This window comes from Euprymna scolopes, chromosome 37 (genome assembly GCF_053919585.1).
Source record: "Euprymna scolopes isolate OS-2025 chromosome 37, ASM5391958v1, whole genome shotgun sequence".
Lineage (NCBI taxonomy): Eukaryota > Metazoa > Mollusca > Cephalopoda > Sepiida > Sepiolidae > Euprymna > Euprymna scolopes.
Genome location: NC_136518.1, coordinates 52,941,293 through 52,968,792, shown reverse-complemented (window position 1 = coordinate 52,968,792; position 27,500 = coordinate 52,941,293). Strand labels below are relative to the sequence as shown.

The following is a 27,500-nucleotide window of genomic DNA, read 5'->3' as shown; positions in this document are numbered from 1 at the left end:
GAATTCAAATTTAAAATACAAAAGTCAAGTATCATGATTCAGTTGTGCACTAAACAGAAACATTCATGTCAAACGTGGCCCTGTTTTATCAAAGGACCTGCTGTTGAGTTTAAATGCTGGACTCTTCTGCTTGTGCAGTGATAAAAACTTTTAAATGCACTCGTGATGTTAGGTTATATAAGGGCATAAACATTGGTTTAAAATTGGACTGTTCTTTCTTTAATCGGATTTTTTTCAGTTATCGATTTTCGATAGTTACCAGAGGCATTCTGATACCAAACCTATCTAAAAGCACTTCCAGGTACAGAAAGTACATTTGTGTGAAATTTATTTTTTTTAAATCGGCCCATCCGTTTTGGAGTCCATAGGAAACGCACACCCAGATACACACATACATACACACAAATTGATTTTTATATATAAGAAGAGAATCAGATACAAATGTGGAGATAACTAATTACATTATCGTTTTTGATAGGTTGTAATTGCAAGGTCGGCCTTTGTCATCCGGACAATGGACGCTGTATTTGCCCACCACGGGTAACCGGGAAAAACTGCGATCAATGTTTGCCAAAAACATATGGATATGATCCCTATGTTGGATGTGAGGTAAATACTTTTTAAAAAAAATATTTTTTTTGTAATTGCTGAAATCATTCTGTTAAATCTGCATGCTTCAGTATACACCCTTGCTGTGATTGATTTGACAAGCATGGCTATTCAGCGTTGCCCGGGAGCATGAAAAACAAAATTAAAGTTAAAAAGTGCGTGTAATGTATGTCTATCTTTTAAAGCTTCGGTAAATTTTCAGATTAGGTCCACCTCCACAATTTTCTTTTAAATGACGACTTTAAAAGGTTTTCGACTATGCTGAATACGAAAATCGCATTGGAATTTTGCCGAAATAAGTAGTTATCGAGATATAAGCAGTTGTATTATGCATTATATAACTTGACGGCCATGTTTTTTACGCGCGTGCGCGCTATAAACAAATCTACTCTTCTATGACTGACACTGCACGCACGTAAAAAAAATGGCCGCCAAAAATACAATGCATATACAACTTTTTATATCTCAATAACTAATTATTTTTGCAAAATTTCAATGCGATTTTCGTATTCAGCATAGTCGAAACCCCATAAATGGTGTCATTTAAAAGAAAATTGTTGAGGTGGACCTAATCTAAAAAAATACCAAAGCTTCTCCCTTGACCCCCTCTCTCTGCCAACTGTTCTCTCTCTCTCTCTCTCTCTCTCTCTCTCTCTCTCTCTCTCTCTCTCTCTCTCTCTCTCTTTCCATCCTCTTTATTCCTCCTCAGTTTCTCCCCTTCTCTACTTTCTCTCACTATCACCTTCTCTCTCCCTCTCTACTTTTCTCTATTTTTTTCCATCCTATCTCTCCTCCCCACTCACTTCTCCCCCTCTACCTCCTCTCTCTATCACCTTCGCTCTGTCTCTCTTTTTCTCTACCTCTCTTTCTCTCTGCGTCCTTCCGTCCTTTCTCCCCACTCACTTCCCCCTTCTACTTCCTTTCACTATCACCTTCTCTCTCTATCTCTAATTTTCTCCAACTTATCTCTCTCCCCACTCACTTCTCCCCCTCTACATCCTCTCTCTATCACCTTTTCTCTACACCTCTGTCTTTCTCCCCCCCCTCTCTCTCTCTACCTCTCTCTTTCTCTACCTCTCTCTCTTTCTATCTACCATCTCTTTTTACCATACATTCTCTTTTTATTACAAGTATCATTTCACATCGATTTACTTGCCTCCCCAAGAAAAACAAAGTAAAATACGAGGTCGGGTTTTTATGTGAAGGATATCCAACCCCTTACAAAGAGTACTTGGATAGTGAAAAAGATTGTTCAAGGCAAGAAAAATTTCCTCTCCTCCAACCGATTCCAGAACAGATTCTACACTTTGATTCTTGCTCAAAGACCAAAAAAGTGTATTTTAATTAGAATTTCACGCTAAAGGTCATTGAAAAAAAAAAATCAGATCTAACTGTTAATTATTATTATGCTAATTTTTGTTACTATCGCCTATAGCAAGGATTGAACCTTCAACCTCCAAAAGACTGTCACTTAGAATTCACTGTAAATCAACTCCTTTAAATGTTGTGCCATGGGTCCATGTGATTAACCATCAGTTCTAAATGACAGTCTTTTGGAGGCCGAAGGTTCAATCCTTACTAAAGGCGATCCTAACTAAAAATGAATATAACAATTAACACTTTGACGAGTAATAGCTGATAGAATAAGAATAATCTATCTTCGCGGACTTAATAAAAAAAAGTTCAATACAAAATTCCATATAGTTTCCCGAATTCATAAAGATTTCCAAGTTTGGAAGACGGTTAGAGGTTACATCAGCTGAAACATTGTGAAAATATCAATCCAGGTGAGAACAGTAATTCAACTAATTCAAATGATATAAATTATCAGCATCTCAGAAATTTTGAAACATTATAATGGAGATTTTGTGTCGGTATGCTTGTAATCAAAATTTGGAATATTATTTACAACGCATATAAAGTGGCAGTCTCTATACAGACACTATTCGCTAATGTACGGAATACTATTGGTACATCTGGGCTAGTGCATCAACTCATTGCCTATGATTTTAAATGGTGAAAAAAAGAATTTTCCAACTATCTGCTAAGCTCAATCCTTTGTCACATCCCCGTGTTATATAGAGCATTGCCGGAGGATGCCAAGAAACGTGAACGATTATTCTTATGATTGCTGTTTATGTTAGGAAAAACAGAATGTTTAGAAAATATGTAATGGGAATGCTAACAAGGAATGTTAACTTGGTAGAATGGAATTTTATTTTGACAATTATGTTTTCAATTGGAAGAGGCATTAGGTATCAAAGGGCCAGTTTGGAATGTGGGAATAACAAATTAATTATATTGGAAAGATAGTTTTAGATATAGACGTAGATAGTTTTTGATATAGACGTTACGTTAAGCAGCCAAGTACTGGCTTTTAGCCGGGCCGGGCCGGATATGAAATGAGGTAATCAACTCGATACGAATTGTTTGGAATAATAAGGAATTAGACAATGGCGAAATTGTAACCTCAACAGAATAATTGAAGAATAAAATGTTATGAAACCACCAACTTTGTGCTGCGTCGTTAAGGAGAAGAATGGTACGATGCCTAAAGGTATTTTGTTTGTGTATACGTAACCCCCCCCCTTGTACAAGGAGAGTAAGATGAAAAAATTTTAGTTTAAAATATATATTTTATTAACTTATTTTATGCATCCATTTCCTTAATTATGATTTGCTTCCAGCTATACCATCTGCATAATCGTGTTGACACACTGGTTCTCACCAGATCACCAAAGTTAAGCAACGATCAGCCTGGCCAGTACCAGATGGGTGACTATTTGGAAACGCTATGCACTGTATGTGCTCTCCGCTTATCTCGGCATTGTTTCTAGTCGTCTTGCACTTATAGAGACTTTCAACTGGAATTAAAACAGTGCCGACTCAGGAGAGGTGTGGTTGAAGATTGCGCAACTCTTGTCACAAAAATTTGATGAGCAGACATCCTTCAGTGGGTATCCGTAGTTTGCCAAGACTGAACGAGGCCTTTATATCGTCTGCACAATGTTCTAAAATCCCAATCAAGGAGGAGCATATTTATAAAGGAAGATAAAGATGAAAAATAGTTTTAGCTTAAAATTTATATTTTATTAACTTATTTATGGGTTGAGTTCCGGTTGATTTAGTGGTATGAATACCACAATCAAGAAAAAGGGAGGTAAGTCAGTAAAGGAAAACATACAGATATACAGGCATTTATTTTTATTATATAAATACTATTAGGTTGTTCGCTACTTATTTTTAATATATAGGGTATTTAAACCCATGCGAAACTTTATTTTTGGGTTTTAGCAGGGGAAAATCGGTGCATAAGTGTGAAAATTAGAAAAATGGAATTTGTCAGGTGAAGATCGAACGACTGCATTATGAATATGCATGCGTAACGTAATAGCTATTGGTTCATGTTTTAATTTTTAGCTTTGCAGCAAACATGTCTTCATGGCTCGGGCATTAATGTCGAAGGAAAAAGTAAATTATAAGCTAAATGCCTTGATTTCGATTCTCGGTGGTAGCGCACGAGCCATCTTTTAAAAACTTTTTAAATCATTACTATATATTAGGTCCAATATAATATAATAGTAAATATGAAGTCTGCATTAATCAAAATATCATATTTAAGCGTATTTTATGACCGGGCAATGCCGTGCGGCCTGCTAGGAATATATACAAAACGAAATTCATCATACGTAATTTGTTTTTATTTTGGTCTACATCTCTTTTTCATTAATCTCTATATAGACAAATGTTTGAATCTACAGAATGCAAAATAATTTAAATTCCTTGATAAATATTGAAATGGAACAAATACAATATATATTATCTAGCGTTACAATCAGGATTCGGTTCTGGGGTTCGGGAAGGAGTGAGTCACTCTCTCGACAACAGCACGTTTCTGCCCTCTTCTTTTTCCAATCGACCACACCTGGCCTCTCGCCACCAATGTCACACCGCACAATCTGAACGTCAGTAATACGAAATTCTTTTTAAGAGAAGATGTTCACGACTCTTTTCTTTCTGCCACCCCCCTCCCAGGAAATTTTCCCCAGCTTTTATATCCTCCTATCTAGAAAAAAAAAAAGGAAGAGACAGGAAAAAAATAGCTTTTCCCATCATGCTCTGCCTTCCCAAGATGCCCTTCGCGTATACAAATGCGCTGGCCATCCTTTCCTTCTTCTTTCCCAAAGAGCGATGCAGATATGCCCGGTACGTTTCTTTTTTTTTTCTTCTTCTTCTGTTCTAACCATATACCCCACATATATCCCATCTTACTTTTCTCTCCACAGGAATGTGGTTGTGATCCGAATAATGTCCGAAGCCGAGATCTAAATTGCAATCAGAATACCGGACAATGCAAGTAAGAAATCTTCACTCTTGTTGCATCATTTTTCTTTTTTGCTCCAGACAAAGCATGAAACCACTTGATCTAAGAAGCTAAAAATAATGAAAGATGATTTTATTTTTTTTTTTAACTTTTTTTTTTTCACCCCAAACAACGTACAGTGCCACTAAGTCTTAAGGGGCTACTATTTGGGACTAGATCTGCAGGGATACTATATAGGGAGTTGGACAGCAAGATGTCCGTTCACATTACATTTGAACTTCTGTATGTCAGAACAGTCAGGGAAGCAGGGCACTGATCAGAGATTGGTTATTTGAGTCTTCTTCCAGCCTCCAGGAATTAGGAAAGGAAAATGCTGTTCATATAAATAAAATTTCAGAGCAATTAATGATGTTATTTGTTGTTCTTTTTATGGTTTCTATTAGTTCATCCACATAGAGAATGACGAAGAAGAAAGGCCCAATACCTATATGGCTGCCACATCACCACTACGACTGCATTCGCAAGTGGACGTCACATCACCACTATGACTGGACGTCATCAACAAGAATACTTCCTATACAATGCAACACAGGTCTATATAAATAAAACAGTAGACGTATGTGTGTGTCTGTCTGTGTGTAAACATTTAACCGATAAACTCAAACTATTGGTCACATAGCACTGAAATTAGCAGGAAATATTAATTATACACTAAGGATGGTTTATAACGGGTGAAATGTTTGTTTGGATGGATGAATAACGCGTACAGACATATGTCGGCAAGTTGAAATGCAAAATGTTCATTTAAACTTGCCGACATATTTTTATTTCTTTCTGCGCATGCCCAAATTCAGTTTATTTTCCATGTTCTTTGATATTAAATCTTTCTTACATGTCTCTGGATAGATGTATCTATAGGTGATGCGGCTGCAGTGCTAAATGCTTTGCTTTTGCTGATGGCACACCAGCCATTTTTTTTAACTTTTTAAATCAGGACTATATATTAGGTACAATATAATAATATTCAATAGAGAATTGGCTCTGTAATAATAAATACGAACTCTGCATGAATTAAAATATATATGACTTTATTTTACGACTTGGCAAGTCTCCTCCCTGCTAGTCTATATGTCTATAAAACTGAGAATGTGTGTGTGTGTGTGTGTGTGTGTGTGTGTGTGTGTGTGTGTATATATGTGTGAGGACAACTCTCAACCTATATACTCAACGAATTTTTTATCTAAAGACTTGGAATTTTATATATAAAGGGTGTTCAGATATGTGAAAACTTTTTAATCTATTTTCATCCAAAAAGAAAAAAGGTCTGGTAAGAGGTCAAAATTGAAAAATTGGTACTTAGGGTCATCGGATTTTTATGTTTGTCAACTGTTTCATGACTTTACATGCACAAATCGTTCACATTACCGCTTCCTTATGTTAAGAATAAGTAGGTTTGAAAACACTTTTTAAAGGTCGTGGCAAGCTTTTCTACTGGTTATCACACTTGATTCACTGTCTTTAGGTTTTGGTTTTGCTTTTAGCTCGAGTATTTTTTTTTTACTTACAAGAAGTGAACTTTTAGAAAAAATATAATACTTGCATGCACATGTCTCAGTTTCTTTACGCTTTGTTTACTTAATTTTTTTAAAAGGAATTTAACATTACGTTTAATACTAGGCAATGCCAGGTATATCTGCTAGTATTAAATAAAACCATTTCGATGAAAGTGATTGCACTTGAAATGTCCAAGACAATGTCTGGCATGACGTTCTTCCCAGGGAAATTAATTCGTACGATATTACTGCCACTCAACCACTTCTGCCACTCCAACCATCCCAACCATTGACTACACCTGCAGCAACTGCCAACGTAGCTGCAAATCTAAAATTGGACTATTTAACCATAACAGACGCTGTAGTGAATAAAACTAGGTGCAGAATGTCACCGTCTCGAGGGACAGAAGATTGCTATCAAAACTGGATGAATCTATATTATTAATAAAATTCTAAATGTTATTTATTTATTTATTTATTTATGTGCATATATACCAATAAAACATTCAAACGGATGCACCGAATTGAAAATTTTTTTTTTTTTCCCTGAAAGGTGTGAGTTCCTAGATTGTCCTTATTTATATATAGTTCGTAACGAACAATGCCGAGTCACACAAAAGCCCAAAATAAGGGTTTTGGGACCATTTCGTTTTTTGGCGAAAAGTTACCTGCCTATGTCAACGGAATTTAGCACTGTCTGTATACATTTGCGTAACATCTTTCGGTATAAGGACTTGTGGAGCAATGGATAACGCGCCTGAAGATTCCAGGTTCGAATCCTGGCAAGTTTGTATTAATTTTAACCATCATTTTATCCAACGTTTACTCATTATCGTTACCCTTAGTTAGGGTATTTTTTTTCAGTGATTTTTTTTTTTTTGTGCATATGGGAATTTCCCAATACTCCGAGTTCACAGGGTAAGCGTTGATGGTAAGACGATGTTGAGTGTACTTGATGTTGAGTGTACTCGATTTTGTGTTTGACTTGGCGTTGTGTGTGCTGATGCGGCGCAGCCGCTAGTATTTAATATAATCAAATCTTTTGAAGCTAAAGGAAAGCTACAGATTATTTTTGGTGGCCGTACATCTAGACAATATTACATTAATAAAAACATAATTTTTTTTTAAGAACGTGTTGTTTTAATGAACTAAATACTTTCAAGGATCGTTTCAAAAGAAAGGCCTGCTATTTTTTTAACTCAAAAAACTAAAACGTTTCAGAACTACGAAGACAGAAGTTGTGCCATTAAAATGATCGACTTTTCGTGCCCGAGAATTTATTTTTCTGCAGAGTCAACGTCATTCTCAATGCACTTTTGCCAGCCCCTTTTGATGTCTGTGGGGGTCGTAACAATTGGGAGCGCACTTTGTCACTCCCATCTCTGTCGCCACTGTGAAATCAACGAATCCATCTCCTAACTGCACTGGTATCAACTGTATCAGATTTGTAAACGTTCAACAGGCGCCGGTGAATGTTGATCAGTTCATTTTTTTTTTTTTCAACGTCGATATCTGCAACAGAGAGATGAAAGTTTTAGGTCATGAATGCATGTTCGGTCATCATAACAATTCAATTTGCAATCCGCTCTGATCTATTTGGGCGGAATAAAAAATAGGAGACATTACTTTTGAAAAGTCCCTTGTATATTAAGAAAGCATGTCGGGTGGCTTTTGATTACAACTTACAGAACTAACCTCAAACCTTGGAGGATAACAACACACATACAGGTTGGATGTATGAGTTTGGGTCGATTAAAATATTAATGATGAATTAACTTTTCAAAACTAAACCATAGTAAAAAAGGTAACTCTCATGTTGTTCTTCATTGATAACTGACAAGCTTCATGTTGCGAGTTTGTCTCTGATGTATCGTTATTTTCATGGCAAGTGCTCGGCTGAGTTCCAATCTATGGTCCCCTCTCGCCAAACTTTCACAAGAAACACTCGTCTAGTTGAAAACACTATCAATAATTCCCCCACTCTTTATCTGTGCCTAAACCTAAACGTAGATTCCATGAACAAAGCTTCTTTCTTAGAACTGCACGCCTGTGGAATTGTCTTCCGTTTTCCTGCTTTCCCACTGATTACAATATGTTTGTGTTCAAGTCTAACATAAATAAGTTCTTGATGAGCCGTTCCATATAAGTTATCAAATTTACCGAATTTTCATTACTAATGATTACTATATTGTCCAATTTCTTACTGTACACTCTTTAACCCTTATCCTTGAGTGGCCTCTTGGCCTTGATAATGTGGTGATGCCTGTGTAAAAAAAAAAAAAAAAAACAAGCAAAAAAAAACGTTCTCCTCAAGTGACATTTGGATCTTCAAAACTATTATCAAGAGGAAGATACACTTTGCTGAAAATTATTATGTAAAGTAAATCAAATCTTGGAGCAATTAATGGAGTTATTCGTTGTTCTTTTTAATTAATCCTATTACTTCAACCATATAAAGAATAAGGAAGAAGAAGAAAAGAACATCTCTGGCGGCCACATCACCACTACGACTACATTTAAAACTCTACCTCACAACAACTTCGGAGGGACGGACAGCAGTTTCAGTTCATGAATGCTGAAACAAATCATGAAGATGGAAAGAAACCCCTTCCCCATTCTATGCTACGCAGATATGAGAATAAAACCAATTAAAATATTACAAAATCCAACACTGTTTTCATTATTTTTCCCCCCTTATATTTATATGCTCCTCAAAGTTTGTGCATTTAGTTTGAAAATTGATTCCAGTGGAGTTATAAAGTTGTGTTCTGTCCTGCCTACAATCTTTTGAGCCAGCTTCAATAATCCTCATAATACACACGTCCGTTCACATAAAACGCCGTCTTTCAACTCGTCGGTCATTCCTTTTACTGCTTCTTTTATGCATCTTGCATAATCTAATTTTCATAGAGTTTGCGTTACTCACATGTGATCATCAAATATAAAATCGACGTCGCCATTTTAACTTTCTTTTTTTTTATTATTATTATTATTTTCTTAAGTGAATGAACACGACACCCACGCTAGTCAGGTAAGCTGTAATTTTCCCTACGATGCCAAATATTGTTTTCTGGATGTTTTTCATGCAATAAATATTTGATTCCAGTTGCCGTTTTTCATTTGGTGGACGTACGTGCAACATGTGTGCATCTGGCTACTACTCCTACCCACAGTGCACGCGTTGTTCTTGTAACAGTCTTGGTGCTGAAAAGCAAGTATGCAACCCTGAAAATGGCCAGTGTCTATGCAAGGTTTGTGAACTTTAACATTTTACTTAATGTACTGCTCGAATCCATATTTGTGACAAGCTTATATATATATATATATATTGTTTAAATGCCCCCTCGAGAACTGCTACTCGGAAAATATGAACTATATTGGCCATACACGCACTACATTGGGAAGACGTCTCACAGGACATCAGAACACCTCCAGTGCTATTTGCAAACATCTCGAACAAGAACATAACATAATAAACACCACCTCCAAACAATACAAAGAACTTTTAAAAAATAACACTAACATATTAAAAACTTGCAATAATTACCAACGACTAACAATGCTAGAAGCATTAATAATAAAAAGTAAAAACCCAACCATTAATAAAATAAACTTTGACAACAGCAGCCGAATTCTCCACCTATTCTAACATGATAAAGGTGAAGAGGAAGGAAATTAAAAAAAAAAGAGAGAGAAAAAAAAAAAGAGATAGGAAAAAAAAATTCAAATTAGGCGAAACTACACATAGTAAATTAGTAATAAAAACAGTAAAACGAAAGAGAACAAATCAATCAATAAGTAGGATGCACAGGAAGAACAACCCTGACGATGGTCAATCGAGACCGAAAACGTTCGGTAAACTAGGGGACTTTATAAGAACTTTGGATCCCACAACAAAAATACTTGTACAAAAACAAGAAAATTCGAAAGAAAGATCATAAAAAGAAGAACGAAGATCCTCTTCAATAAAATATGCGCGAATATATATATATATATATATATATATATATATATATATATATATATATACGCATATCGGAAAAATATATAGGTATGACACAAGGCCCAATTAAACAAAGATATTATATGCATATGAGCTCCTTCGGAGCTAAAACAAGGATTAAAGAAGAGGGTACACCTTTTTCCATAAAATGGCGAAAAATTGAGCATAAACCAGCATACGCCCCAGAATTAAGTCAATGCTCTCTCTGTAATGTGGAAAAGTACCACATCCTACGGGCAATTCATGACCCAGAAATAAGATGCTTAAATGTGAGGAGTGAATCTTGGAAAAATTGTATACACAGAATGAAAGCATTCCTTATAAACTGGGTCAGTGAAAAAGACAAAACCTAAATCTTTATGTGTGTATATATATATATATATATATTTAAAAAAAACTTACTTGTTAGTTAACTTTTAAATTCTAAAATTGAGTTTAGTTTGTAAAATTCGATTTTAATTGTAATCTTAAATTATTATATAGATTTTAAATTATATATAGATTTTAAATTATTGTATTATATAAATTTTTAAAAACAATACTTTATAAATGTAATTTACAATCTATTTCAATTTTAAAACTATAGGGAAAAATACAATAGTATTGAGGTTAATATACTAGGAAAATCCCTTAGGCTAGATGGGCATTCCCCCCCCCTCCAAACCTTGAAAGAGTTGAAATTTTTTAACGAATTTTACGCTTTAATCGACATTGAGATAAATTTAAAGTTTTTAATTTTGGAAAAAAAGATTGTTTTAAATTTTTAAATTAATTTTGGTTTTAATATTACTTAACAAAAAAATTTTTTAATTGAAATTAGATTTTAAATTTAATATAATTTTTTAAAGTTAATAAATCATAACCATCCGATAAATAAAAAGGGTGGGTCGCAAAATGAGAGTTAAGCGTGAACTCGTGATGTATATATATTTTCACTTCCGGTTATAAAATAGATGAGCATTGGCTGAAGAGAGCTTGATATGGGTATCTGAAACGGTCCTAATTATCGGGTTTAAAACCGACCGTACCAATGACTCGTCTCATCTAAAGACTTTCTGTAAACATATATATAAAACTCCAATATCTAAAACGTTTCAGTTTTTTTTTTTTTTTTTTTAGAGAAGGTGGTGTTTGATCAACATTGCTGTAGAGCTATGAAATAATATGTTTTGTTTTGAAATCCCTGAAGCAGTTTTTCATGGTAAACAACTAATGATCTCTAAAAATAATGTTAGGACTAGCGTGAATTCTTGGAAGCATATTAATACAATGATTGTAAGAGATTAATTGACTTACAAGCAAAATAGTTTTCCAACGAAGAACCTGGGATTAATTATTTTTTTTTATATAGTTTTAAATGTTAAAAATCTTTCTAAGACATATATATATATATATAATTACATGTAATAGTAATTTCAAGGTTTTGGAGCTTTATGAAGCATAAAAAGTATCTTGTTTTTTTGATATCCTTATTCCACTACAGACTGGAGGTCTTCTAAGGTTTCAGCCATTTCCTTAAATATTTCTATTTCTTCATTCGTTTTCCCCTTATATCTGTTATAGAGCCTGGTGTAATCAGCAAATAAACAAAATAAACAGAAACAATTTTATTAGAGAGGTCATTCATAAATATGAAGAATAATAAAAGACAACTTTGATCTTTCTCTCATCTAGGAAGGATTTAATTATGTTAAGAATTTGTCCAGTAATACTATAGGATTTGATTTAGAGCTACTGCCTTAGCCTCCTCTTCCTCCAATGTGTTGTATATACGTCCAGAGATTACAGTTCAGTGATCTGCAGAAAGGCTTGCTTAAATGTATACAGTCGGTCATAAAGAAGTTTAGCATCTATGGAGTGATGGACTAGTGCTTGTTCGATTCGGGGTCAAAGAGTTTGGTGAAAATCTGAAGGAAGGTAATAGGGCAATAATTGAAATCGCCAGAATTTTTGAAAACTGCTACCACAGAAGCAGTTTTCAAACAGTCAGGAAAGCAAGATTCAGTAAGGCATTTGTTTAAGAGTTTGGAGAGAACTTTTATTTTAATATTATAGCGGGAATGAGATATAGTCCACATGCCTTCGAGGTGTCTAGTTTTTTTATGACATCACGAACATGGGGAGGTATAATTGTCAGATCATCGAGTGTGGCTTCTATCTGCAAAAAAAAATTTAGGAGGGAGTAGTTTGTGGGGTCTATGTGGAATTGGAGACAAACCGTCAGGCACACAGGGTATATACATATATATATATATATATATATATATATATATATATATATATATATATAGTAATTTATAAAATATATATGGCGATTAAGGTACACTGAATATTCCGCGTTCCATCCACTCTAGGACTCTTCAGGCTTATGCGCTTATATATATATATATACTGCATGTGGATGACTATATATGTATATATATATATATATATATATAATATTAATAACTCATTTGAAACTAATTAAAAAGAAAAAAGCTTTCTAATACATTAATGTTATCTATAACCTACAATGTACTAAATGTAATAACTTCTATGTAGATAGCACCGCCAGACCTTTACATCTATGTATCAAGGAACATATAAACACCTGTGTCTCCTTTTTCTACAAACACATCCCAACTTCGTTTAGAAAGTTTGGTAATCTAAGAATTTCAGAAGCACTTCTCATCTCTGAACACAAATCCCTCGTTATTATATAAATACACACACACACACACACACACACACACACACACACACACACACACACACACACATATATATATATATATATATATATATATATATATATATATATATATATATATATATATTAGGTTGACAAGAAAGTTCTTGCGGTTTTTTACTTTTAAATTTAGATGAACATATCTTGGTTGAAACAAATTTTTATTGATCAAAATAAGAACTATCAGAATCAACACACTTTTGCCAAAGCAAAGCAAGTGTATTTATGTCAATAACATAAAAATCTTGCATTCTGGTGGCGATGAAGTCGCTGAAGGTGTTTTAGATATCGCTTAGGTTTTTGAAGCATATATCGCACAGAATGCTTGAAAAAGTAGTTGTCAGTAGGTGAGAGGTTTGGAGAGTATGGTGGATGAGGCAGAGTTTTGTAGCCCAATTCGTTCAACTTCTGCAGGGTCGGTTTAGCAGCGTGGAGCCGGGCATTGTTGTGAAGGAGAATTGGGTTAATGCAAGGTGTTGTTGTTGAAGTTTCTGATGCATTTCATCCATTTGTTGACAGTACTTTTCCGCCATAATGGATACGCCTGCATTAAAAACTGTAATGAATGAGGCTGGTTGAAGACCACCAAATAATTAGCATGACATTCTTTTGGTGCAACTCTGGCTTCGGGAAGTGCTATTGAGCTTCTTCAACGTCTAACCACTGAGCTGAGCGTCACCGGTTGTCATAAAGAACCCACTTTTCATTGCAAGTCACAACCCAGTCGAGAAATGGGTCGTTCTTGTTGCGTAAAAGAATGGAAAATGACACTTTATAATGGCGCTTCTTTTGGTTGTCATTCAATTCATTTATCAGTTTTTGTCATTCCAATCTCTCTCAAGTGGTTGGAAATCATTGTATATGTTACGTCTAATTCAGAAGCAAGTTCTCAAAAAGTTGTGTATGGATTGGCTTTGATTAAGGCTCTTAATTGATCGTTGTCAACATACAATAGCCGACCATTACACTCATCGTCTTCAAGAGTCGTCGTTGCCACAAAATTTCTTAAACCACTATTGTGCTGTGCATTCAGTGTAGTGATTCCTGGGACATACGTTTCATTGATATCGCAAGCTGTTTTAGCAGCTTTTGGGACTAGCTTGAATCGAAATAAGAAAATTGCGTGAATTTGCATTTTTTTCATCTTGCGTTCAACGTTTTGAAAAAAGACATAATTGTTTAAAAACGATTGTAATTTAAACGATTAGATAGATCGATAAACGCTCTTTAAAATGATATATAAAGTAAAGGTATTATAACAAAAACTTATTTGAAAATACATCATTTGAAATCAAAATTAAAAATTCCGCAAGAAATTTCTAGTCAACCTAATAGCTGTACCACCTACATCCTCTTCATAAACTGATTATATGTTAATATAAAATGAATAGATATACAAAGATTTATGGAATTTACTAGACATTCATCGGTTAGTCTTTTTTGTTCATGCGCTGCATCACTTCCAGCAACCGGTTTCTTGCATTTCTTATACTCTTAAACATACACACACACACAAACATAACACACACACACAAACACACACACACAAACATAACACACACACCCAAACACACACACAAACATAACACACACACGCAAACACCCAAACACACACACACACACCCAAACACACACACACACACGCACATACACAAACACACACCCACAAACACACACATACACAAACACACACACACACACACAATAACAAGCATTGACTAATTATTAAACACAGATAAAAATTAGTTTAAAAAACGAAATTAAGTCTGGTCGGTCGTAAATGAAATAAAATTTATTCCAGAAAATTCCCATTAATTTTATACAAAAAGTCGATTATTTATCAGTCAACTCATTGAATTTTTTTGTTCTTTTTATCCTTCCCTAAAAGAAAAATGTTGTCAAGCCCGAGTGTGGATCCTGCAAGTCTGGAACTTTCCATCTGGAACAGAAGAATCCAAACGGATGCACCATGTGTTTCTGCTTTGGTATCACAACCAGTTGCGACAAATCAGGCCTGAGATGGAGTGAGGTGAGTCTCTTGAATTGGTTCTAAAATCTAAAACGTGATCTCTACCCCCAATACACCTTAACCCCAACCATCCCATAAAATCGAAGCCCATTAGCTTCTGTAACATCATCATCATCATCATCATCATCATCGTTATCATCATCATCGTCGGATTTCTCCTATTAGATTGACCGGTGTAACTTCATAAATAAAAACTGCAGAAAATACCTCTCTTTGCATCACATGACTAATCCAATCATATGACCATCATATTAATAATCCAATTATATGACCATCATATTAATAATCCAATCATATGACCATCATATTAATAATCCAATCATATGACCATCATATTAATAATCCAATCATGATCATCATATTAATAATCCAATCATATGACCAATCCAAAAATTTATGATTTGACTCACGTTTAACTTTTTTAAAAGTTCCCATATTGGAAAGCACCCCCTAATATGAGCTTTCCATGTACAATTCATCCTGTTAGTTGTAGGCCTGACCTCTTCCATCCCCAACACATGCACGGATTGACATTCTAACATATTTCAAACAATGTTCAACTGTCATTCGCTGGATGACACCACTCTAGGTGTCATACATTGATATAAATCTCACATACCTATGTATGAATGAATGTATGTATGCATGTCTGCCTAAAACTTTCGATAGAGGGAACAGATTTTCACGAGATTGATATCGTTTTGAAGCTCGACCCTTCGGGCGACAAATATCAAAAACTTGGATAAAAACATTAATTCCTTCACCGTCAATTGGGCACTTTTCTACAAGGATGGGTCGCTTTTTTCGCCGCTATTTTAGAAAGTCGTCCACTCTTTTTGATAGACTAGCCTTAATTTAAACCTTCGCCACTTCTGGTTTGGCGATGGGGTGCAACGAGAAAGATGTCACGTTTTTTTTTGTTTTTTTTCACATTCTTTTCCTTTTCCACAGTATGTGTTCGAGCCTGCCTACCTAGTACCACTTTTTTTTTTTTTTTGGCTCAACACACACCTCTGAACACTCAGGCTAGTACATTGATATTGCATCCGTAGTGTAAATATTCTTTGCAACTTTTTAAAGGGATGAATTGAGAAGAGAGTTTAAAAAGGGAGATCCCCAAAGAGGTATAACAAACAAATGTAAACTTAAAAAAATGATACTTATTATAAACTAGCAGTGTTACCCGGCGTTGCCTAGGGCCATAAAAAACTAAATGGATATTAATTAGCGTGAAATTTGTCACCCCTCACCTAGTAGATAATTTTTTTAAAGTAAGGAATGAAAAATACAACTCAGGGGGCCTCTAGAACACTACTAAAACTAAGTTTCTCACACTTCCTTTCTTTGTAGAGAAATAATAATGAAGAAATAATAAGTCCTTAAAATCTGGAGTTAGCCTCTTTCAATTTGAAAAAAAATACTCATTTCCTGCCCTGTATTAATACACAATAACATTAAACATTGTTTAGGCCAAGATCACAGTATAGTATCTGTTCTGATGTTGTGCTTAACCTCTTCGGTCTTCTGTCCATGGAGGAGAAATCCTTCATGACTAAGACAATTTTAATTTTTCTTCCTATCCAGAGTGCCCTTTTTTGGGAGCTGCATTTTCACCTTTGTGTCTAACTCTGCCCTTGTGGGGAGGCAAGTAAATAGAAACATTAAATGATATAAATGGTCATTTGATCCCTAAATAATCTTTTTTTTTTATTTTAGATATTATTTTCTGGTGTTACACTGATTAAAAATACCAACTTTGTAAGGGTTTGTTGTGTATTTTTAAAGTTTTAGCTGGACATACAAACATACAGACAACTGGTAAAAATTAAAGTATGTTTGCTGTTGTTGCTGCCCAACCCCAGAATAGGAACCCCCAACTCCTCATGGTAAGAATGGCTATCAGAATGTCAAGAAAGGGTGGAGAGAGGTGGTGCAGTAAGGATATTGAATAACCCCAGCCATAAAAAAAAAATCCAGAATGCCCCTTTTTGAGGAGCTGAATTTTCACCACATTTAAAACCGACCTTGTGTCTAACTCTGCCCTTGTGGGGAGGCAAGTAAATAGGAACATTAAATGATATAAATGGCCATTTGCTCCCTACAGAATTTTTTTTTTATTTTTTTTTAATTTTAGATATTATTTTCCGATGTTACACTGATTAAAAATACCAACTTTCTAGGGGTTTGTTGTGTATTTTTTAAGTTTTAGCTAGGCATACAAACATACAGACAACTGCTCTTTGCATAATAGATTACTGTACAATGACGATTGTTTGTAGGAACAAAAAATTTCTTTTTATTAGACTTTATCTTTCATTTTCAGGTGACAACTGTCAAGAACTGGAACATTCACAACACAATTGGAGTCAGCATTTCGTCCACTACATTCATCAAAGCTAAGGTCGGTGCAAACCGAATTAGGAATCAAGATGAAGCCATTTATTGGTCGGCACCATCAGCCTATCTTGGAAATAAGGTAAGCAAACATACATTTCATGACTAATTGGATCAAGAAGATAGTTAAAAGAAAAAAATGTGCTCACTTACAACGTTTACATTTTCTGATTTATGGTAATAATTTTTTAAAGTTAAATTAAGAAGATAGTTCAAAAGTGCTCAATGAGGCCTTATAACAAACAACAAATAATAATAATATGGAACAAATAAACTTATAAACCCATCCAAGCAAGAAGACCGGATGTTGTAATAATTAACAAAAAAGAAAAGTCCTGTAAAAAGAAAAGTCGTAGACTTTGCTGTTCCAGCTGACCACAGAATAAATATCAAAGAAAAGGAGAAACGGAGCAAATACACAAAGCTAGCCAGAGAGCTAAAAATGATATGGATGATGAAGAAAATCAAGATAGTACCTATAATAGTAGGAGCACTAGGAACAATTCCGAAAAACTTTGAAAAAAGGATGGGACAAATTGGAATCAGAGGAATGGCTGGAAAAATACAACGACCAACAATAATAAAAACAGCTGAAATATTAAGGAAGACCCTTGAATGTGGAGACTAAAACACATGAACCACATGCGCAGGCCAGGCAAACTGCTGCAGAGGCAAAACATGGAGCGCTACATGGAAGCAAGAACATTGAAGCTGCACATCTATAAGTTCTCTATCCCGCCCATCCCCCATTACCACCCCTCCCCAGAAGAGTGAAACCAAATAGTTGAGTAGAGTCAAGGAGGAAGGAAAGACCAAGGAGAGGGCACTGACCAGACCCCTGCTGAACAAGAGTGAAGAGAACTGGGACCTTGGAGAGGCTTATTGTCACTCAAATTTCAGTGAAGATTAATGGCTGCTGCTAACGAGAAATCAATAGTAAGTGGCTGTTGCGATAATGTAAAGTCATTTGCGAATGCTATTGAAAGAGGTGAAGAGTACTGGAAACCTGGGGAGACTTGTTGTCACTCAGCTTCCAGGAAACACCACAGGTTGTTTTCAAGGAGAGATCTTTGATGACCTGTGTGAAAGCTTCTTGTGAGCCAATAATAATAATAATAATAATAATAATAAACCCCAACTCCCCTCCAAAGATAGATAAATAAATAAATAAAATTGGAGTGTTAGCATAAACTGGCACTACACCAAATAATCGAGGAGGGTCAAGAAGGATGGAAAGATCGAGGAGAGAACACGCTAACTAACTGGATGAGTGCAAAGAGGACTGGAACCTTGGGGAGGTTTATTTCCGCTCAAATTCCAGTGAATACCAATGGTCGCTACCAACGAGAAATCAATGATAATAGGCTATTGTGATAATGCAAACTAATTCGAAAATTATCAAAAAAGGTGGTGAGTACTGGAAATCTGGGAGACTCAGACTCCAGGGGACACCACAGGTTGTCCTCAAAGAGAATTCTGAGATGATGGTCTGTGTGAAAACTCCTTGTGAGTAATAATAATAGTAATAATAATAATAGTAATAATAATAATAGTAATAATAATAATAGTAATAATAATAATAATAAACTTATCAAAAGGCATAAACACATGGGCAGTATCACTAGTAAGGTAGATTTATAAGTTAGACCAAACAAGAACTGAGGCATCTTAACCAGAAGACTAGGAAACTTATGACCGTGCACAATGCACTACACCCACAGGATGATGCTGATCGACTTTATGTGAAAAGAAAAGATGGAGGAAGAAGACTGGTTAGTATAGAAGATTGTGTGAATGTCTGAAAAAAGAATTAGAAAAATCTACAATAGAGGTTGGAACTTGGTCGATATGTGGCATGACCGCCTAGGGGAGCAATATCGTTTCCCATTGGGGAGATTAAGACTCCCTAAAAACATTGAAACATTGAGTAAGGCCGGGTAATTATGCTGAGATTGTCTGTTAAGCGTTAATTGGAACCCGGACAGCGGTGGGTAACCTATCTGAAGGGATGAATTTATTGGGTTTTTGTAAAACGTATATTTTATTGTTTGAGAAAAGTGACAAGAGATGTCAGATTAAAGTTAAAATGAAATCATACATTCGTTCTTGGCCTGACGAACCCGTGCTCAGGATGTCTGGCTTTCTGACTGCGAGGGGTCAAAGTGTTAACCTTCTAAGCATGTGAATAAATTTGAGTTCTGATCCCAGATTCGCAAACCTATGGAAGCTCTGTTAGGTTTGCACACATGCAAGATTTGGGAATTCCCTGAGTGTCATGTTGAATCCTGATTGATCTAGCAGATTACTCCAACCAACCCTTTCCCTTGGAATATAGGCGAATGCTCGAGCTAAAATTATCATATCGAAGCCGAATCTCGAGAGAAACACATGCACCCAGGAAAACGCCTCCCATCCCCCTTTCTTCATCACGGTTGCCATTGTGGAGAACGACAAATAAGATTTCGGACTGTTTTTGGTGTAATCAAACTGTACAATTGTAATTGTAAAATGTTTTGGACTTGTGATGGGGGGGAGGTATGAGACGAATGGATTCGCCAATCATTTTTATAACCAACGGCTGTGCTAAACAACCAATGAAAACGTTGCAAAATTATTATAAAAATTGTCGAATTTTGGATTCAATCAGTTCGCCATTTGCTACGTCACAGACCGCATTTAATTCTTCGCTCTGTATCTCAGAACTTAAGAGGTTAACTACGCGACGGACCGCATTTGATTCTTGGTAGCCATCTTGGTTACTGATCTGAACTACGCCGCCATCTTTGTTCAACACAATGTCTCAAAACTTAACATATGTAAAACACCTGTAATTTTCGTAAATTAACTTTTAGTAGACTAGAACCCCTTGAGTTTGTTTTCTTTTGATTTGCATGAGTAGCTAATTGAATTTCATCGAACGCCAACGTCGGAAACCGACAGCGAAACTTGCAAAATGAGAGAATCCTGTTAAGTACTCCTGGAAGATGACGATCACGGCCATTGCAGTTTCAACAAGGTCAGAGGCCACATCTGCTGACTCACGGCGGGAGGCTTACAGATAGTGCAGGACCTATTAGATTAAATATGATATGTTACTGTCCTAACATGTTTTCTTTTTGCTTTAAAAACAATAAAGAAACTTTTGTTATTTCGACAGATTACATCATACGGTGGCATCCTTCGATACAATCTTCTTTTTATGAGTGATCCTAATGGAGTTGAAACCGAAGAAGGACCAGATGTCATTTTAGTGGTAAGTTTTCAAAGTTTTATGAGCATATACAAACGGTGCTTTCTACTTCAATCTGCTAAATTTATTGTCAATATTAATATTCCTTTCGAAGTAATAAATATAAAGGAAACAGAGATTGGAATCCAGTCGTGCATAAAAATAACAATAGAATAGAGAAATCCATTGTAATATAAAAATATAAGTTTTATTTCAATTACCTCCCTTGAAATTAATGCAGATAATATTAAAAGTAAGGTTTTGTTAATTTTTTCTTTTTTGTTTGTTTGTTTGTTTGTTTGTTTGTTTGTTTTTACTTAAAACTCTTTAATTAATTACAAGTGATGGGATGATTTCACTATTTTTCCTGATTCCGATACAATTACCAATTCTGTACTAAATTCCTGATTCCGATTCTTTATAAATCTCTAAATATGTAACTATAGAGTTGTTATTTTTTCTTAATTTCCGTAAAAAAAAAAAAAAAAAAAAAAACACACACACACGTTAAATGTGAATATATTTTCCCCAACGTAAAAATACACTTGTGCAGGATTATTTATAGGTTTTAGTTTTACTTAATAGTTTAAAATTAATAAATATTTATTATTTTATCATTACTATGAGCAGTGGAAGATTTTGTTTTAAACAAAATTAAATAAAAACAATAATTAAAAGAATTGTTTCTTGGTATCGGAAAGAAAGCAGAAATTTTTCCATTACCGATTCCGGTACCTCCATAAGTTCCGATTTTTCCGATTCCTGATTCTGACTTTGATTAATCATCCCAACACTATTAATTATACTTATTATTGACAAAACTATCACACACACACACACACACACACACACACACACACACACGCACACACACACACACACACACACACATATATACATATACACACATAATTTAAATAAATATTTTTATCTCCATATACATATATATATATTGCAATGTTTTTTTTTAAGCTTTGGACGATTTAAACTTCAAACATAGTGAAATAAGACGGTAAAATTACAAATGAGTAACACTAAACATTAATTTATTATGAGCTGTTTAAAAAATATTTATGCAAATGAGGCATTCAGATAGTTGGGTTTGAGCTTTTGCACACATGCAGCATTTCAGAAAACTACATTGCATTATTAATCTAAATAACAATGAGCCGTTTTTATGGTGACTAGTAGAATATCTGGAAAGTTCTGAGCATTTTTAGGCAGACAAAGAGGATAGAAATAAGAAGATTCCTTCTTTCTTAGCAATATTTATTCAGAACTGTACTTTTTGAAACTTCCATCTCTAGCATAAGTGCTTATTCAGTGAAAATAATCATGGACAGTACTGTTTGAAACTTAAGTAGCTTAGTTTTGATGTTTTGATTTTTTTTTTTTTTTTCGAAACATCAATATCAAGTGTGAACTTCAGGACTGGTTTTTCTTGTTTTAAATTTTTCAAACGACTTCCAAACAGTTTAATTCTCTTATAGCATTTTCACCATGCAATTCAGAAATCTGCTTGAAAGTTTTAACAGCAGTTTTCCCTGTTTTTTTTTTTTTTAAAAGAAGAAGCTTAACTACTCTGCTGCAATCCATTTTCTTGTAATGAGGTTAGGCTTAGTGTAATGAGGGGTATTTGAAAGTAGTTAAATTGGAAAAATTTTCTCAGCAATGGAAAAAAAATAAAAGTGTCATCTGTGATTTAAGTAAACACTTTATAGGCGTGTTAAGAGCCTTCAGAAACCTGAATTTTTAAAGTGCTTAGGACTTTCCGGAAAACTTAATAGTAGAATACTCGTCCCAGGACAGGCATAAGTAATAACTATAGCATTAGATTAAAATTTTAATATATTTTTTTTCTAAACCCACAGTGAGTCACAAACACTGGATTTGAATAACTATTTACTGTAATAGCGTGTTAGTCTTATTTTAAGTGGTTTTGGTTGGCTATACCCAAATATGGAAATTCAAGCCTCGCTCTCCAAAAATCGAAAACTATTTGTATTATGCATTCATTTGTATTCCTGCTATCACAGGCTTTCCCAACGAACTCTCCAAGGTCTCTTTGTCTTATCTCAAAGTGTAAGTGGTGTGCTCTTATTGTAACAGAGCACATATGGGCGCGTGTGAGAAAATTAGCAGCAGCCTATGATAACTGACTAGGGAAAATATTAGCAGCAATAGCAGCAGCCGTCTTAGCGCGTATGCAAATTAAGCAAATGTGCACGTGCTGACGTCATGGAAAGGAGGAGAGAAAAAAGGCAGAAAAAGGGACGGCACATGATCGAGCAAAGAAAGCGACCGGATGTGTTTTGACTGTTGTGCTGCAAGAGAGAAAATGTGCTGCATGGTCGAAAAAAGAGGAAAGACAAGCGACAACAACGGTACATGCGTGAAAGAGCGTCTCAACAGACATGTTCGATGCGTGAAGTGATATTTCGAAACACAGTGAAGTGTGTTGTTGGATATTACTGGAATAAATGTTTTTTTGTATTCTGTGGGTTCATGTAGATCTCTGTTGGGAATCCCATGATCTACATGAAACAGGTACTGATGGTCACCATTAAACAAAATAACTATTTTTCTTTTTTTTTTTTTTTTTTTCTTTTTCTCCAGGGAAATAACATGTCTTTGGCTCATAAAAGCCAACATACTCCTGCGAACAACCAAATGCACGAATTCAGGGTGGATCTTCGAGAGGTAAGAATCGATTTGACTTTGCTCGTTTACTATTTTTAAGGAGAGTAGAAAGTGGATCTTGGGTTCACTTTCGAAAGCCGCATAACTCTTGCTTCATTTATTTTTTGCTTTAGTCCTCACATTCCAGGAGCGATGTTTCTGACAAAGAGGAAAGAATTGCTGTTTTCTAGCTCAAAATCTATTCCATTTAACACTTATCATTGGAAAGTTTTTGACTTTGAAGTTTTTTTTTTTTTTAGCTCCTTATACCAAGTGGCTTCGATCCTTATACCAAGTGGCTTCATGCTTTGTCTGAAGAAACCCCCCCTCCCCAAAGAAAGATTTACTGATACGTGTATAAACCGTTATACATCCGTGTGTGGTACGATGGGTGAGAAGCTCTTTTGGAGAGCTCTTGAGCTCCCTACACGTAAAAAATTTTTTGCCAGTTCTTACTTGTCCTCCTCATGAGGGAGACGAGCAGGTGCAGGCAGAAGTAATCACACACCTTAGTGAGTGCACATTTTAAAGGTTGGCGCTGTCAACCTGGGAGTTTGACAGGTGTTTTGTATAGCTGAGTGCCGGGAGGTGAAAAGGTCACGCTTGCTGGCTGATGACAGCTCGGAAAACAAAATAGCATTTCGTTTTAAGTTTGTGTAAAATTCTATACATGCCTCTCTCACTCTCTCTTTCAACAAAGAAAGAGAGAATTGAATTATAATTGTATTGTTTTAAACAATTGAATCTTACACTCTGAACAACGCGAATGCCATTGGCAGTACACGTCGAGTTTCAACAGGTCAACTAAACATGCTCCTCCAATGTTAATTAAAAGAATTATATTTTTATTAAAAAAATGCCTTTGTTCGCTATTTCTACAAGAGTTATCCCTGCATTAACAGCTTTCTTTTAAGCAGAGGTTCCTTATATTTGTCTGCAATGAAGACTCGACGACCAGACCCATGCCAGCCGGTTATCGACCCCCCTTGATATAAAGGATGTACATATCGTTTGATCGCGTTTTTACACCCGGGGAGCTGGTTGCAATAACCAGAAACGTCCACAACTCTCCCCGGTAAACGATTGGATCACATTTGGTTGCCATGTAAAAACATAATATATTCAAGAAACGTATCTTCACTAGACAAACCAAGTGATTCTCCCCAGGTTCACAGCTTATAGCGGTACACGTGAACTCAGGTTCTTGCTTGTCCCTGGATACAAGTACGTGGACGCCGATGTTTAGTTTTTAAAGGTTTAGCACAAAAGAAGGACAGCCATGGAAAACATCAAAGAGGCAAGTTACGTTCGTATATGTGTGAGAGAGAAAGAGACTGAGAGGAATAGAGACTGAGAGAAATAGAGAGAGAGAGAGAGAGAGAGACTGAGAGAAATAGAGAGAGAAAGAGACTGAGAGAAATAGAGACAGAGAGAGACTGAGAGAGATAGAGAGATGGAAAGAGAGAGAGAGAGAGAGAGAGAGAGAGAGAGAGAGAGACAGTACACCCAGCTACACAGTGCACACTATTTTCTATTGGAAACAACAAACTAAACACATCTTTTCTCCTTGAAATCTTGCCAATCAACAACGAAAGATCTTCACCTGGAAATCACCTGCAACAACATTTTAAAATGCAAACCGTAATACAATTTTATCCTGCGATGCTAATTCTGGTTTCACGTAATTTAAAGTGTTAACGTTTTTGCTGGAACATTGTGACAAACGTTCTTTTTTCCATTGGCCTAACTTTACACGCACGTTTGTTTGCTATCCTTGAAGTTTTCTTTGGAAATTTTGTTCTTTTCTCCAGCTTTGTTAATTTGTTTGTTTTTTTCACCTGATGATCATGTGATGAAGAATCGAAAACGTTCAGGATACACATGAAACATTCGTAGTTTCTTTTGGAGGGGGATTTTAACGCAGAAGAAGATAATTAGAAAAACTGAAAATTATAAAAAGGCATAATTAAGCAAAAGAATTTTATAATTTTTAATAATATGTGTTTAAAAGTTCTGCCTACATGCACAATATATATATATATATATATATATATATATATATATATATATATATATATATATACACACACACATATAGGCATCCACACACTGTTTCGCTGTATCATAGTTCTTTTATTCAGCTAGACAAACTATTACCTCAAGCTGGGATCAACATACAATCGCACAGTTGGCGTTTCTGAACCCCTACACTATTTGACTGCTGCTAAGGCATGTGAAATTAGGATAATTAAAAACGCCATTGTTATTTTACTCACCAGTATGCTCAACCTAAGAAAGGGAGCATATTTAACCATTCATAGATATACTGTTTCGCTGTACCACAGTTCTTCTCTCTCTCTCTCTTTCTGTATATATCTATCTATACTCCTATAAATGGGGGGGGGGGTGCGTATTGATATTCATATTAAAAACCTTCTTTTCTAGTTATTTAAAAAGAAAATACAACTTTCTTATATATGGGTTGTGGCATTGCATTCACTAGCAAAAGATCTAGCCTATTTGCATATTCTTTTAAACATTCATTTTAATCAATTCCCTATTAGTTTATTCGTTTTTCTTATGAGATGATCATCTTTAGTTAACTATTACGTGTAATTATATTAATGCAGATATTCTACATAATTTATACTTGCATAATATTTGCATTAAAAGTTTATAGTAAACACAAAACTGTTTTCATATATATTTATGTATACGTATATATTTTTGTTTAACAAATTTTGTTTAACAAATTTTGCCTACCAAACCCTCCTAGAGTTTTTGGTCTACAGACAGGAAACTTCATATATAAGGTATTTGAATCCATGCGAAACTTTATAATTGGGTTTTACCCGGGAAAAATCGGTGCAAAAGTGTGAAAATTAAAAAAAAAGAAATTTGCCAGATGAAGGTCCAACGTCGGCATTACGAATACATAATGTAGTAGCTATTGGTTCATGTCTTAATTTTTAGCCTTGCATTATAAATGTCTTCATGGCCCAGTCATTGACGACAGAGGCAAAATTAAATCGTGAGCTGAACGTTTTGGCTTCAATTCTCGGTGGTGGCGCACAAGTCTTTTTTTTTTTTTTTTTACTTTTTAAATCATTATTATATATTGCGTCCAATATCTATATATCTATAAAAGTGAAAATGTCTGTCTGTCTGTCTGTCTGTGTACACTTTCTTACCGTACATATTCACACTTTTTATGTATACATATGCACATAAAGTTATGAACAGTACATAGGGCCCGAGCAAAGCCGGGCGGAACTGCTAATATATCTATAAAAGTGAACTTATTTGTTTGCGTGTGTGTGTGTGTGTGTGTGTGTGTACATTTCCCTACCAAACTACTCTGTCAATTTTCAGTCTATAGACTCGAGATTTGACATAAGGGGTATTTAGATTAGGGAAAATCTTTTTAATCTGTTTTCGGACAGAAATTTGGCTGTCAAGGGATCAAAGTTCAACAATTTGACCTTTGAAAGTTTCTATCAAACTCCTCCACTAATTTTGAGACTAAACACTTGATATTTTAGATGCAGGTTACTTGAACAAAGATCAAACTTTTTAATTTGATTTGATCCTAAATGTTAGGAGTCAAAATTGGCATCAAAGTTTAAAAAACTTTTACCTCTGCCGTCTCTACCAAATTACTCAACCAATTTTTGGTCTAAACATTTGAAATTTTACATAAATTGTATTCAGACATAGGGTAAGCTTTTAATCGGTTTTTGACCAAAAATTTGGCTGCCAAGGTGTCAAAGTTCAAAAGATTTGACATTTGCGGTCTCTAGCGAACTATTCAGCCAATTTTGGGTCTAAACATTTACATTCAGACATGCTGCAAGCTTTTTAATAAGTTTTGAGGCAAAACTTTGGCTGCCAAAAGGTCAAAAGTTGAAACAGTTGACCTTTGCAGACTATACCGAACTCCTCTGCCAATTTG

The 27,500-nt window shown here is 35.1% G+C and overlaps 1 protein-coding gene across 4 annotated transcripts in view; it reads left to right on the top strand.

Annotated features, from left to right (window-relative positions):
* The window catches only part of LOC145261195 (laminin subunit alpha-like), a 469,749-nt gene that overhangs the window by 252,189 nt on the left and 190,060 nt on the right, over positions 1–27,500 (top strand). For all 4 annotated transcript variants that reach the window (XM_080119517.1, XM_080119518.1, XM_080119516.1 and 1 more), the window contains 7 exons: positions 479–609; positions 4,896–4,966; positions 9,593–9,737; positions 15,106–15,246; positions 17,570–17,722; positions 20,798–20,893; positions 23,486–23,569. In XM_080119517.1, coding sequence (XP_079975643.1) covers positions 479–609; positions 4,896–4,966; positions 9,593–9,737; positions 15,106–15,246; positions 17,570–17,722; positions 20,798–20,893; positions 23,486–23,569 — 821 coding nt within the window. The remainder of the gene's footprint in view (positions 1–478; positions 610–4,895; positions 4,967–9,592; positions 9,738–15,105; positions 15,247–17,569; positions 17,723–20,797; positions 20,894–23,485; positions 23,570–27,500) is intronic.